The sequence below is a fragment of the Alternaria postmessia genome, assembly GCF_024291825.1.
Source record: "Alternaria postmessia strain BMP 2775 chromosome Unknown scaffold_6, whole genome shotgun sequence".
Taxonomy (NCBI): Eukaryota; Fungi; Ascomycota; class Dothideomycetes; order Pleosporales; family Pleosporaceae; genus Alternaria; species Alternaria postmessia.
Window position 1 is genome coordinate 559,320 of NW_026260079.1, and position 14,463 is coordinate 573,782.

General features: G+C 51.2%; 7 protein-coding genes across 7 annotated transcripts; 1 reads left to right on the plus strand and 6 right to left on the minus strand.

Annotated features, from left to right (window-relative positions):
- Window positions 1–113: 113 nt before the first annotated feature.
- On the minus strand, window positions 114–2,397 carry SUP35 (translation termination factor GTPase eRF3; the record flags this gene model as incomplete). The annotated part of the gene is made up of 4 exons (XM_051728017.1): window positions 114–497; window positions 551–689; window positions 741–913; window positions 964–2,397. The coding sequence occupies 4 exons, from the start codon at window positions 2,395–2,397 to the stop codon at window positions 114–116; spliced, it is 2,130 nt and encodes a 709-aa protein (XP_051592372.1).
- A 604-nt stretch (window positions 2,398–3,001) lies between these two features.
- On the plus strand, window positions 3,002–4,986 carry J4E82_001710 (uncharacterized protein; the record flags this gene model as incomplete). The annotated part of the gene is made up of 2 exons (XM_051728018.1): window positions 3,002–4,806; window positions 4,920–4,986. The coding sequence occupies 2 exons, from the start codon at window positions 3,002–3,004 to the stop codon at window positions 4,984–4,986; spliced, it is 1,872 nt and encodes a 623-aa protein (XP_051592373.1).
- A 571-nt stretch (window positions 4,987–5,557) lies between these two features.
- Window positions 5,558–7,057, minus strand: J4E82_001711 (uncharacterized protein; the record flags this gene model as incomplete). The annotated part of the gene is made up of 3 exons (XM_051728019.1): window positions 5,558–6,009; window positions 6,065–6,806; window positions 6,860–7,057. The coding sequence occupies 3 exons, from the start codon at window positions 7,055–7,057 to the stop codon at window positions 5,558–5,560; spliced, it is 1,392 nt and encodes a 463-aa protein (XP_051592374.1).
- A 462-nt stretch (window positions 7,058–7,519) lies between these two features.
- J4E82_001712 (uncharacterized protein) lies at window positions 7,520–8,137 on the minus strand (the record flags this gene model as incomplete). The annotated part of the gene is made up of 2 exons (XM_051728020.1): window positions 7,520–8,061; window positions 8,110–8,137. 2 exons carry the CDS (start codon window positions 8,135–8,137, stop codon window positions 7,520–7,522), a joined length of 570 nt encoding a protein of 189 aa, XP_051592375.1.
- A 247-nt stretch (window positions 8,138–8,384) lies between these two features.
- On the minus strand, window positions 8,385–9,205 carry J4E82_001713 (uncharacterized protein; the record flags this gene model as incomplete). The annotated part of the gene is made up of 3 exons (XM_051728021.1): window positions 8,385–8,501; window positions 8,567–8,767; window positions 8,882–9,205. The coding sequence occupies 3 exons, from the start codon at window positions 9,203–9,205 to the stop codon at window positions 8,385–8,387; spliced, it is 642 nt and encodes a 213-aa protein (XP_051592376.1).
- Window positions 9,206–10,015: 810 nt separating this feature from the next.
- Window positions 10,016–10,821, minus strand: J4E82_001714 (uncharacterized protein; the record flags this gene model as incomplete). The annotated part of the gene is made up of 2 exons (XM_051728022.1): window positions 10,016–10,377; window positions 10,434–10,821. The coding sequence occupies 2 exons, from the start codon at window positions 10,819–10,821 to the stop codon at window positions 10,016–10,018; spliced, it is 750 nt and encodes a 249-aa protein (XP_051592377.1).
- A 327-nt stretch (window positions 10,822–11,148) lies between these two features.
- On the minus strand, window positions 11,149–13,937 carry J4E82_001715 (uncharacterized protein; the record flags this gene model as incomplete). Its single annotated transcript, XM_051728023.1, has 2 exons — window positions 11,149–12,006; window positions 12,069–13,937. 2 exons carry the CDS (start codon window positions 13,935–13,937, stop codon window positions 11,149–11,151), a joined length of 2,727 nt encoding a protein of 908 aa, XP_051592378.1.
- Window positions 13,938–14,463: the final 526 nt, after the last annotated feature.

Sequence of the window (14,463 nt, forward strand, 5' to 3'; positions counted from 1 at the left end):
CTGTGCTGGCCTTGCGTCCAAACGCCGTCGATCAATAGGCTACTTAGTCTTCGCCTCTACCCTTCTTCCAGATCTGTTCATCCGGTTGATCATGTATCATTTTACTTCAACACTTAAGCCTCAGGGTCCGTGATGAGCTTAGTAATCTTGCCAATGGCAATTGTCTGACCTTGATCACGGAGGGTGAATCTACCCAGCTGCGGGTAATCCTCGAATCGCTCTACACAGATGCTTCCAGCAGTACCGGTGATTTGCAAGCGTGCAATGATGCTCATGCCCTTGGTAGCGAATCCTGGTGCCTTCTTCGATTTACGTCCAGTGCCCTTCTCCAGCTTGTGCAACAGGGCGGTAATGGTGACCTCTTCTTGTGCGGCGTGGACGTGGAGCACGCAGTTGAATCCGGCTGTAAGGATAGACTTGATGTCAAGAAGTACGACCTGGGCCTCGAATTGAGAGACACAGTGGACAGGTCGCTTAGGTGAGCAAAGAACGTAACCCTATGAAGAAGTTAGTAAGCGATCATGGGAGGAGGATTGATCAAAGTACATACAGGCAGAATATCTTCTTCTTCAATACCTCGGAGTCGCACGCGAATTTGGTCACCGCAAGTCGCTCCAGGAATCTCGTCTTCTTGTTCACCGTACAAAGCCGAGATGTGGATTGTCTGTCGGTTGGGCATCATGAGGTACCTTGGTGCGGTTAGTAAGTAACAGGTGCTGATGTCAGAAGACGTGACCTACTTTTGCTCCTTCTTGATGATACCGGACTCGATCTTGCCTTCAATCATAGTACCCATGTCCTTGTACTTGGCGGCGATGGGCATCATGAAGGGCGCATTGAGCTTACGCTCGAGCGCTTGCATGTTGTCGAGGTACTCAAGTAGAGATGGGCCATCGTACCATGGCGCTAGGTCCTATTGACCAAATCAGTTCATATCCCTATTACAGACAAAAGGTTACTTACCTTTGGTACACGGGTCTTGATACCTGTGAATGTTTGTGCACTGACCGGCATCATGCTGATGTCAGTCTTTGGGTTGTATCCGAGACCCTTCAAGAAGGCTACTACCTTGGTAGTGCACTCCTTGAAACGGTCCTCGGACCATTCAACAGTAGGATCGTCCATCTTGTTGACAACGATGAGAATCTTGTTAACACCTTGTGTCTTGGCCAGCATAGCGTGCTCTCGGGTTTGACCACCCTTCTCGAAACCTGTCTCGTACTCTCCCTTACGGCCAGAGATGACGAGAATACCGACATCTGCTTGCGAGGCACCACTGATCATGTTGGGCACATATGTCTTGTGGCCTGGCGCGTCCAGAATGGAGTATCTTCGCTTCTCTGTCTCAAAGAAACCTCGACCGACTTCGATAGTCTTACCCTGCTGTCGCTCTTCCTTGTTCAAATCGAGCGCCCACGAAATGTACCAGGTTTCACGACCAGCGTCCTTGGCTTCCTTCTTGTACTTGTCGAGGGTACGCTCGTCGACCATACCAGTCGAGATCAGGATACTGCCACCAAGAGTGGACTTTCCTGCATCGACGTGGCCCAAGAAAATGATGTTGACGTGCTCCTTGCCGTAGATTTCGGCAAGAGTGGCCTCGTCAACCACCTCCTCCATTTCCTTCTCAATGTCCTGTGCTGCCTTCTTCTCAATGGCCTTTTCCTTTGGTGTCGGGCTATTGCGGCCAGAAGAAGGAGTTGGCGAAGTCCTTCCAGAGCCTGCGGATGCTGGGGTAGCCTCGCCAGTCTTCTCAATGGCCTTCGCGGCGGTGACCTTGGTACCGGCTTCAGGAACGCTCTTCTCCTTGTCTGCCTTCTCCTTCGCGGCCGATGGCGCGGCTGGTGTACCCAGGCTGAGGACCTTTGTGCCACCTGCCTTCTCGACCTTTGGTGCTGTGGTGTCGCCTCCGATGGACAAGACCTTTGCCTTGGGTGCGCTGTCGCCACCAATCGAGAGAACCTTCGCCTTGGGGGCGTCCTTCTTGGCCTCAGCAGGCGCAGCACTGTCTGAGGCAGCCACGTCGTCGCCTCGCTTTGCTATCCTCACAGGAGACTGGCCCTGTTGCGGCTGCTGGGCCTGGAAGTTCTGCTGGTACTGCTGTCCGTACTGTGGGTACCCTCCCTGCTGTCCACCATACTGTTGCCCATATTGTGGGTAACCCTGTTGTTGCTGGTAGCCTCCGTATTGCTGACCACCGTACTGGTTGTAGCCACCGTATTGCTGGCCGTACTGTTGGTAGCCACCGTAGCCACCGTAGGCTTGGCCGGGGACGAAAGCGCTCGCGCCCGGGGTGAACGACTGCGCTCCTGGTGTGAAGGTGGGCGTGTTGTTGAGGTTCATTCCCTGCGCCTGCTGCGCGAGGCGTTCCTCCTCTTGCTCCCAGTTGTCGGCCATTGTGACGTCGGTCGTCGCAGGGATGTGTCGTGTGGTTGGGTTGGTAGGGTAGCGACGGCGTGCGTGTAATGCGCTTCGGGAACGACTATGTCGCTCTTGTTAACGAGTAGGCAAGAACGTGCGTGAATTCGTCCCGCAACCAAAGAGCGACTACTGAGGTATATAAGTGGACGGGCGTCGAGTGTCGTCGGCGAAAAGTGAAAATGTGCCGCGTCGTTGCTGCCCACGCAAGATTTGGCGGGGTCGCTTTCGGTGGCTGAGTGGGGCTGACTCAACGCCTCGCTGCCTAACATTGGCTAGGGCTCCTAGCAACAAAGACACTCACCTACACGCAAACACTCGCGTTCATTGTCACTTGCCACAGATATTCCCGGTTGCCTTCTCCAGCAACCCAATACTCTGACCTCATGGTTCATCTAACCCAAATATCTCATCACCCAATCATTTCCATACAAGGGTGAAACCCAATCGACAGGTCAAGATGGAATCACTCCTAGCAAATGTATGACTACGCTTTGACTCCCAATACGTCATAAGCAGACACAGAGTCATCCTCCTCGTACCCAGTGCCCATGCTGACATGTGATAGGTGACCAAGCAGGCTATGAGCTATGCTATCAGAAGCGGTATAGCGATCACCAGCCACTATGCGCTCAAGCAATGCGGCCGACTGATGAAGACGGTCGAAGGCCGTGAAAAGCAAGAGCTCGCCAATTTGCAAATAAGACTAGACTCCAAAATCAAAATCATCTCACCTGCGATCGACATGATAGAGCTGATTGCGGCACGCGGAAACACGTCACTCGAGTCTGCTGTAGGACTCACAAAGTCTCTTCGATGGGACATCCAGACATTAGGTAGCCGTGTGGAAAAGGCTGTGGCCGAAGAGCAGCTTTCAAGAAGAGGCAGCTCCAAAGCAAAATCGCGGGATCAGAATGACGCTGAGCTCAAGATCATCATTGAAGAGATGAAAAGGTTGCTGGAGCGTATCGAAGATGCTGTGCCACTCATAAATCTGGCTATCACCACATCTGGTACTAGTCTCTCCACCACCCTCCCGGCTACTGTATCGCCATCACGGCTTCTACAGGCCAGCACCTTTCTCACTTCTGGCGACATGCAGTATTGCGCGTCAAAGCCCAGAGCCCAGCAGATTGGACCGACCTTCACCCTCTCCTTGTACATGTTGTTCGCCGGATATGCTCATCGAGCCCATGAGGAAGACGTTCGAGAAACAACATGGAAGGAGGTCATGCACAAAGCACGTGTTACACTGATGAGGATTCCTCTCGATAATGTCTACGACTACCCCACGCCTTTCGGACAAGACAGCAGACGAGCCGATGAGGCTAACCACCGCCACATTCCCTCTGATAGCATGTTGCAGGAGTTTGCCTATCAGCTGCTTATCGTTGAAGACTTAGATGATGGTCGTATGCACGAGTTCGAGGATGGCGAACCCCAACCAGGGCCATACGACGGTGTGGAGCAAGCCGGTGTCCGTGAGATCATACCCATTCATGAAGTCTCAAAGATCTTTTACGCCGATACGGGAAAGATATTGAACATCGGTTCTGACAACGAGAGTAACAACCCGATTTTGTTATTGAAGCGAGACGTCAATGCAGCACCGCCACGCCGTATGATGGAACGTGATACAGATGGACCTGGTTACGAGTCGGATGACTCACATACTATTGGCGACGACGAAGAAGATGCTGAACAAGCAGAACTGGAAGAACAACTCCGGCGTGAATCTACACCACATCTTGAAGAACAACCCTCACCAGAGCCTGAGCAACCAACGTTTCCCTGGCGACTACCTCCCACGCTGGACCTAGAATGGATGGCATTCGAAGTATACACTGAAGACCCGACCTCTGATTCCGAAATCGATGAAACAGAAGAGTCGACTGAAGAAGCCTCTTCGCTGTCCCCAGCAGCCACACCTACACCGCCCGACTTCCTTGGCCGTTTCTCCGCCCTCAACCTTCGCCCTAGTACGCCCACCTCTCCCAAACCAACACCCCACAACCAAATCATTCCCTCTCCCCAGAAAGCTTCGGCACCAACACCACAGTACCAACGACAACCTCCAACGTCCCTTCCCACGGTGAAAACTTCATTGTCCCTACTCGAAATGCTTATCCGCCTCACTGCTCTCCAACAATTCCAGCAATCCTCCCACCTGGCCATTCCAGACGAATTCCTTAACTTTTTCCTCTCGGATAGCAGTACAGTAGGGGCAGGTGGTGATGCTGAGTTAAGGCGAAGAGTCAGGAGGGAAGCAAGGATGAGAGTTGGATTTGATCCGTATGATGAGAGTCCGATCAAGAGGAGAGGAGAGGAATATCTGGAGCATGAATTGCATGAGCATGAACATGTGCAAGATGGGAGAGACGAAGAGAGGTCTGTATATGGTGATGAAGATACGTTGACTGGAGATGGTGGTGGTGGGAGGTATGATTATGACGGCTACCCCATGGGTCATCGCGCTTCTTCTCCATACTCTCGGTCACGAGGTGGTACACCTGGCTCACCACGGACACCGACCATCCCAACATCCAGTCGCTCAAAATCCTCAGTTGATGTTTCACATACTGGAAGACACAGTCTAGGCAACATCTCCTCCCCGAGTCCACTTCTCAGACGAGCAACCACACAGCCAGGTCAGAATCACCGTCAACCACCACAGCTTCGTACCTTGAGGCAGCCTGGCTTCTCGCAAAGGCCAAGCAATCCAGCGGAACCTCGTACACCTGGTAGCGTGTCTCCTGATACGCCGCCTAGCAGTGTGGCCAGACCATGAAGAGTTCGTCTATCACAGACAGTGAATGAGATCCTCGTGTGTTTTTGCGTTTAACAAGCGATACATAGCATCATGACGGCGTTCAAGATACCATTTGCTTTAACCAGAGAATCCATCTTTATGTAGCGTAGTTTAGCATAGCGAGCGAGCGAGCACTCATGATCAAATTCTCCATGAACACAAGACAAAGTAAGAATGTTTCACATCATTTGCAATTCCTGTCAACATCTCCGCCCTTGACCCGAAAGAGTCGACTAAACAAACACACAACACGCCCATACGCCATGTACACCCAAAGTCGTATTCACATATTCATCATCCTACTTCACCATTTCCTATCCTCATCATTGCTTATTCCCAATCTTCCTCTTCGTCACTCTCCTCAGCCACAACTTTCTTCTTTCCATCTCCTACACTTGGCGTCCTTGTTGTCGTTCCAGAGACTACATCATAACTGGCATCGCTATCGGCCACGCTCTTCTCATCGTTTGATCGACGGGGTTGTGCTGAAGCTGCAGGTGTTGTGGCAGGTTTGCTGGTTTCTTCGGTAGGTTTGAGAGTGTTGACAGAGGCGGTCAGGTCGGTTGGCTTGGGTGTGCTTGTTTTGGGTGCCGGGGTGGGTTTTGTGGTAGAGGGCTTTGTAACAGTAGCGTTATCGTCGTCAGAATCGTCATCAGAGTCTTCTTCCTCGGAAGATTCTTCTTCGTCATCCTCCTCCTCGTCATCATCTGATTCCTCTTCCTCTTCTTCCTCCTCGGAGTCTTCATCCCAGGCTACCTCTTCGTCGGCGGCGGGTGTAGATGCTGTAAAAAAGAAGTTAGCGCTTGGTGCACCTCCAGCACACTGAAGTCAACATACCCTTGAGCATTTCCCTCCTCCTCTGCTCCTCACTCTCAATGACATGACGGAGGAAGTAGTATCTGCACCAAAAGACCTTGTATTCGACCTTCTCCAGAACACACTTCTCCATTGCACTCCTCAGCTCCTCATGCTTCTCGAGATCCTTGGCAATAGCCTCAGTCTTCTTGTTCACATCAAACGCTGCCTTCCACTTCTCCCACTCCGGGCTCGCAGGATCCTTGAGGAAAGAGTCGAGCGTCGAGTGGATAACATGGAGCTGTGCGTCGAAGCGTGTCGCATGAACAACCTTCTTGCCGCTGCTATCCTTGGACTCGAAGAGTACGTCGCCATTCTTGTCAGCCTCAGAGCCCGCTTCGGGAGGCGCGATGGTGACAGCGTCGCGGAGGAAGTTGCGGATATTGCTGCCGAATTTGAGGAGTGCCTCGTCGGCGGCGTCTTCTGCCTTTTCGACGTCTTTGAGCCTTTTAGCAGCTTCGGAGCGGAAGCGCGATAGTATGCCTTCTGCTTCCTTTACAATGTCTGCGGCAAGGGACTCAGGACGGTCGGGGTGGGCTTCCGTGTCTTCCTTTGCCTTCTCGGCAGAAGCGTCCTTGTCGGTGGATGCGGATTTGGAGGTTGAAGCGTCGCCGGGCTGGAGGGAAATCTTTCGCGCGTGACTGATGATGTTGGAAACACTAGCCTGAGCGTTCTTGGTCAATGGCGCATATTGCTTGCTCGCATTGTCGTAGTATTGCTCGCCCTATGCCACACGTAATTAGCAGGTGAGCGCACAATTACACACCGCTGTCTTACCTGCTTCCTCACGTTACCCAGGAACCCTCCCAAGCGCGCAGCCCAAGGGCTGCTCGATATGGCTTTATAAGCATCTTGGAACTCGGCGTTGAAGTTGTTGGCTGTCTCCTGGTGGGTGTTATCTCCGCTGGCGGACGACTGCTTGGTGGGGTCCTGCGGGTAGCTCTCCTCCTGGATGTGGTCGTAGGCGGAATCCATAGCTACGATAGTCCAGAAGGGAAGCAAGATCCAGAGGGGTTGTGTGTTGGGTGAGAGCTAAGGATGTTGTAGTGGTCGTCAGATCAGTCGGTCAACCAAGGGTTCAGTCAAATGCGGGCGGGGCCATGCATGATGCTCCGCAACTCACGCTAGTGATTTGGCGACTACAAGCTCGAGCCCTGGAACACGCTCGCGTCACACGAAGACATGTCCATCCAGCCGACATGACGAAAACGTATTTGTTCGAGTGCGAAAGCTCCTCCTCTATCTCAGCGCGTAGAGCATGCTACACTACATCCAGCGCATTGATCATCCGGTGCTAATGTGCGCGCTTTCTGCGTGTTGCTTGCTGTCTTGGGCGCCCATCCTAGATGCGCGCAGTAGTCACCTACATCACTACTAACATTCCCTCTTGCCTCAGCTGGCCTGGTATCGTTGCTCATAGTACACCTCTTCGACGCCTCATCTCTTCTTCTTGCCGACTACCTTGGTGAAGCCCTCATCGTCCACCTCTGGCTCTGGCTTCGGTTTCGCGGGCACAAGCGCAGGCGCTTCGCCCATTTCGACATCATCATCTTCGTCGCTCTCCTCATCCACACTGTCCCATTCCCCCTCTTGGTTCGTCTCCTTGACATTAACACTGCCAGTCGAGACTTCCTTTCCTTTGCGCTCTTGCCACTTCTTCTGCAGCGCATCCACCGTCGCCGTGTTGCCCTCGCCAATCTCCTTCCGTATCGTCATGATCTCGCGCGCAACGGCGACCTCGGTCTCGTCTTCTACCCGCACGCCGAATTCGTCCTCGAGGACTTGTAGAAGGACGACTTCAACATCCTCCGCATCTGTCAGAGGCTCGGCTGCGAAGAGTTCTGAAATTTGGCCTGCGAGCCAGTCGCGTTTATCTGAGGAGTCGGGCCCGCCCCATTGGTTTTGGACAGCGACAGTCAGGTTTGCCCAGTTGAAGAGCGCGTGCCAAATTCCGAGGTCGAATTTGTCCTGGTGTGCCTCTAGAGACGGCGTCAGAAAATAATTTACATTTTTGTGCGAGTACATACCTGCGATTGGGCCGAATGCTGAAGACATTTTGGAATGTGTTACTGAGCGGAATGGCTGAGCGTGGGTTTGCGTCACGAAACGTCGATAATTTTGCCCGTTATCGATAGGAAATTTAGGCCCCGCCATTTCATCACATTGACACGTGAGGACGCGCCCTCGCGTTGCGCCACATTGAATACACAGCAGAGTTGCATTAGCGGCGAGAATTGCTTTTCTTGGTTACATGCTGCAATTCCTCAGCGAAGGCCTGAGGGTTCTCCAAATAACAGGCAGGCTAAGACTTCCTCACCAACCACTCCAACTCCTTCGCCTGTTCTGTTGTAACAAGCTGCTCAAATCTCTCCGTCGTCAAGAAATCATGATCCGAGAACTCAAATCCTGGTATCACCGTCTGCAAAGTCACAATAACGTTAGCTCTCCCCTTCTTACTATCCCAGCCCAGTGACGAATACGTACCTCACTAATCAACAACCTTTCCCCCTCCGCTCCATCAAGTAGAAAGCTCGCTTTGTATTTCCCACCCTCGACAATCCACACACTCTTCTCTCCATGCGCAACGTCTTGTCCAACGACGAAGGTCTCGATGCGTTTCTTAGTGCCGGGTTCATCGGCATGAATGAGGACGTAGCGGCCCCGACCTGAGATTAGGGTGTGTACCTATGCGACAAGATCAACACTCAATATTCAACATGAGTATCGTATACGAGTTCCCTCCACCGGCTTGGCATGTGCTAGCAGGTTCAAGGGGTTTGAACATAAAGGATATCATACCGTCCTGCCCTTGTTTCTATGGAAATGTCCCTGCGGATTCACTGCGCTCAACATGTAGTATATACTTGTACTCGCATTTCTGATGGCGTTGTCACCCGACATGGGTTTATCGGCCGTGTTCTTTACATCTTCTTCTTCATCTCCGCCATTCTTCAATAAGAAGGGGTTAGGGATGGTAAGTGGGTTGCGATCGATTTCTGCATAGTAGCCACCTTCGACATGTTTTTGGAGGTTGAGCGCCGAGATGATGGCTTGGGTGTTGGCGGGCTCCGCGGTGTTCGGATCTGGGGTGTACACTTGTGTCATATCTCCTAGTGAGGCCATTTTAGGCTGTCAGGGTCGCTGGTCGGCTGCTTTGGCCAAGATAGGATGGGACGTGTGTGGCTCTTGGTGTTGGTAAATGATGACGTCATTCCCGCTAGTCGCCGATAAGGCTCCAACATATTGGCAAATTGATGACACCCAGCGACCAATTTGATGATATTGTCGATCTCATATCGCTCGTTCTATCGGCCGTTTTGCTCTATATATGCATCTCCTAGTTGACTTATCAATCTTATCACTCTTCGATCACTCCCGTGACGTCTCGTTTCCGCAACCTTCATCTCTCTCTCACCCCAGGGAAGCAAAGAAACAGACAAAAACAGAAACAACAAGCCCTACCTTACAGTATGCATTAGCTGTAATCAAGAAGATCTACAAAGATTGGTAGCACTATAGGCTTCTAGGTTCTTTATCTATATCTAAATAGCTCTAGATATGATTTGTTGTAGTAAGAAGAAGTACTTTACGCTGAACAAAAGTTTACCTTCTCTCTTCAACATGCTGTTCTTCCTGGACGGCTCCTCTCACATCTCCATGCTCTTTGTCTCTTTTACTTGCCTCCCCTTCTAATTTGTCTCGAGAGTGCGTCTCGTCGCTTTGTGGTGCAGCGTTAGCTATCGCTCCTTCAGCAGCAGCAGACGGCTCTCTTATACTTGCACCCTGGCTGCGGAAGAACTCGATCGCAAACTTCACATCTCCAACTGTCATAGCCTTATTACCGTTCTTTCCCGTAGATCTCCCATTCCACTTCTCCCGAATCTTCGCCCACGCCTCATCTCTTTGCAAAGATCCCGTGATTCGAGCCAACTTTTAAAGTTGCTCTAGGAGCTCACCTTTGTACGAGCCTCTGAAGTTCTCTAACCTCCCGCCACGCTTTGGTTTTCTATTTGGAGCTCTTTCAAACATGTCGTCAGGAATGAGGTCCTTGCAGTCATCCACATTCCAATAGTGTTGTATCCAGCGATTCCACTTCTGAAATCTAACGGCCTCTGTGTCGTCGGGGAGAATCGATGGTGGAAGAGAATCTGTTTCGTTGTCGTGCTCTGACGCGGTGATGCCACCTTGCTTATACTGTGGATTTTCTTTATTTGCTGTTGTGATGCCGACGCTGCTGGTGAAGTTGCCAGATTGGCTGACGAGGCTGTCGTTGTCTCTGGCAATCAATCCTGTATCTGCGCATGTCAGTCGTCGTTCAATGTAAAAGCACTCAGCAAGAGGTCGAACTCACCATCCACGTTCTCATCCTTACCAACCAACTTTCCCTTTCCTTTTTCCCGTTCAATCGGCTCATCCCCACCATAGTGTTGTCGGACATACTCTAAATCGCTTAGCTGTATCTGTGCTGGCAGATTGTTTGACTTGTCCTTCATCCTCTTCTTCTGTCCTTCTTCCAGTAGATCGTAAACTTCATTCCACGCGTCATCGCCCGGCATATCATTAGCGAGGGCGCTTATGCCTCGTAGGACTGGTAGAGGCCAGGTACTGATGGAGCTATCGTACCGCATGGATTTAGGGATGAGCCTGCTACATTCTGTCCTGGGATCCCACTGATCTTGGATATTGGAAAGAAGCTCTAATCGCTCTTCGTAGTCGGGATCGCTTTTTGGTGGAAGCATGGTATGGCTGACGATCGATGGCACCAGTAGTTTCAAGTAGAGAAAGTACTCACTGCGTCTGTATATTCAAGCTTTTTCCTTGTTTGCTATTTGCTAGATCTTAAGCCATCGAGAAGGACATATCTTGCCACAGATGTCACGGGTAGTCACCCTAGAGCTACCTGCCTCACGTGGGTCTAGACGTAAATTTATGTATTTACTTGCCTGACCTCTTTAATCCTCTCACTCAGTGCTGATTCACCTTGCTTCGTCCCGACAATACCCTGCTATTCGTCCCTTCCCTCGTGATGTACATGTACACTCCTGTTCAACAGTTTACCTCTCTCGCTAGCACTGAAGACTAAAATCCCAAAGTAGAGCACTATCGACGTTTATCGGAGGTTCCAAATTCAGCATGTCACACTCATTGAGCTTGCCACCCGGCTGACAACCGCCCATCAGGTCATCAACCGGCCATTGTGGAAAAGGACCCATCGAACTGAACGATTGTTGACATCCAGCAGTCGCTGCATCGGCCCCTGGGCTGGGATTTGTGTCATAATGCGATGACACTGTCGGAACACTATCACTCCCTTCATCCTCGGGGACTGTCCGTGCACTCATATCGCGTATTGCTTCATCCAACATATCCGATAGATAACGTGCGGCTAGGAATGCCATGTCGGATTTACGACCGAGATACCAGAGACCCTCGATACAATCGCTGCATCTCCGTCTCGCCTGGGATTGCTCCTCCTCACTTGGATCTGAAGCTGCTATTTGGACCAGAATGTAGCCGGCTCTGCATAATGAGCGCACGAAAACTACTGTCCACGGCTCTGTTAATAGCGCAGCTTGGCTCAAAGCGAAATGGAAATATTTTGACGCCTTTGTGTCATTGACGCTGTGTATGCTTGCTAGACTTAGGTCGGCGACTGCTAGAGCATTCTGTCGGCGCAACGTAGCGACAAGATTCGAAGCTTGCCGGCAAATCCTTTCGTTAGAAGAAGAGAGATTGGTCGAATCGATCGTTGCGAGAAGATCGGAAAGCAAAAAGGTTCCAAGATGCCAGTGTCCTGCCAAGAGAATGTACCAGGACTGCACACGTGTAGGGAGAGTGGCGTGATGCTTTACGCAGTCGGAGAAGAAAGGAGCATAGTTACGATGCCAGTGGTTGTATACTTGGAATGCGGCGTTTATCCCTGACTGTATGCATGGCATAGTCAGTCGAATGATCATAGTCGGAAGAGATGAAAGCATTGGCTTACCTCAATCCTGTCGGATAAAGCTTTACGCGAGACCAGGGCTTGGAGATGTGCCACACGCCGGAACAAGAGCACTTTCACTGGTGCGGCAGAGCTGAGTGTCGATGCGGCAAGCCTGTAGCTACATGGCCACCTCGCTGCTCCAGGGTCCACTTCCAAGTTCCCGTAGCGTGTGAACAGATCACCCCAAACCTCGTTGCTTTCAGCAGAGGGTTGTGATGTTTGGGTGTTAGTAAAGGTATTAGTCGCATTCTTTGGCATTGTGAATCGGTCATTGTAGATGCTAGGAGGGCTGGCCCACACAAGGGATTCTCCGTACTCGTGGTTGTTTGATCGTGGTAACTCGCTGTCCTCATCGTCGACTACCACCGGGCGTTGGGAGATTGCTGCAGATAGAGTATCGAACATAACCCCTAACCAATACAATAAGTTGAACGTATCTCGGTCTTCCTGACGTAGCGGGTCTGTTTCTCCATTTCCTTGGCTTGCCATCTGCTGTTCTATCCGTTCCAGTTTCCTTCGTTGAGCGAGGAGCTGTCGCAAAGCTATCTCAAGGAAAATCGGAGCGTCATCATCCTGCACCAAAGCTTGAAACTCCTCGTAATGCGTCCCCAGCTTGGAGTTGGTACGCAGAGATGGGCGTGTGGTGTCCAGAGGCCGCTGAGTCAACGAGAAGATGATCAAGGCAAAGACCACGCGAAAAGAGTCGATGCTAGCAGCCCGATGAAGCAGTTCAGACGTTTGATGCCAGAGAGTCTCTTGCATAGAACGCTCAAACTCATTTGACTGAGGGAATCCATCCGCCGTGAAACGGGATTCTGCCGGACAACCTTTGGTCCCTCTCTCACCTGCTTGAGCCCATTGTGAAGCGAAAGACATGATGGTCATATTCAGTGCTTTAGAGACAATGCGCTCCTCATCAGGTGTTAGTTTCCGAATAAGAAGGGTTGCATAGGCTCGGTCAAGCTGAATGACTCGATTGTACATCCTGTTAGACCAGGATCCACCCCATTCCCGTGAGGCTTTACTTGCAGACAGGATGGAAGGCTTGTAGCGTGTCATAGTATACGGACAGTTATGTTCTGTAAGCCAACACGAAAGGGAGTTTTCCATGCTGTCGTTGTAGATGCGCAAGAAGCCATTGGTTACGAAACCTCGTGATGTCCTCTCCCCCAATAATATGTCCATGAATGGAGAATTGGCGTCATTTTTTCGGTTACGACCATAAGGACGTACGTCTAATGAGTCTCGTCGGGCGCGGGAAGAGACGAAGAATTCTTGTTCATCACTCTTTTCCGGCTGTGCCGCACTTGGGTTATCAATAGATATCGGTTCGCTCGAGCCATTGTCCACATTGTCGTTCTGCGTGATATCGAAGCGATCTTCTTGTTCGTCATCTTGATCCAGAGACGACAGCGATTGTGTCCCTCGATTTGGTACCTCGTAGTAAAGTCTGTTTATGGTAGAGTCGAACGGGGCTCGAAAATGGTGGCTGAGAGAGCGAGTGGATGCTGAATCTTCGGCACGATCGTAACCACTCTGTAACGATGAACGTCTCCGTTTCCTATCCCGCTCTTGATGGCCCTCCGAAGCTGTCTTCAACCAGTTGAACGTGCAGGCTTGGTTCTTCCGGAGGCAGTTCGAGCACGTTTGATTTGTAAAATCGGCGCGCTTGTCTGCATCGCAAGCTCTCTTTCCGCGCCTACACGAGTCGCAGCTACGCCATTGCTGACGACGAGGAGGTAAGGGCTGTTGTGTGGGCTGAGAGTTCGCGGACGATAATTTAGGTGGTGTTGTTGAGTTGTCGGGCCTTTCTGCATGAGACTTGCTGGGTACTTCGGTCATAGTACTGCTTTCGAAAGTCTTCAACATTTTTGCTTGTAACGTCGGTGATGGCGATGGATGAGACAAGTTAGGGGAGGATAATGATTGATCTTAACGAGAGACTACACTGCATACAAGGTAGCCGGCATACGACGTTGCTAAGCGCGGACGCATACAGGTTATTGCAGCGACCCCGCTTTTTCACATTCACCCTCGCCCATGCGGGGGATCAGCTGCGAGGATGAGAAGCCTCGAAACTCTGGGATACGTCATGGTTGAGCTCTGGTCTGACCAAATGGTGGAAAGGAATTTTTAGTTCCGCTATATGCCGATAGGTGCATTCAAGTGTGGAATGTGGTGATCACGATCGAGAGGCCTCTTTGCTGAAGAGCTGAAAAGGAGTGTCAGAGGATCGGACCGCTCAGGACGTTGGGCCGTTGACAAAACATCACTTTGATTGATATCGGTGCTCAGCCATTCTACTTTAGGACTAGCGCATCTTCGGCTTCTTTCTACCGATCGATCCTTAGTATCAACCGCACAACTCCGATCCCGCGTCACGACACTCATCCCA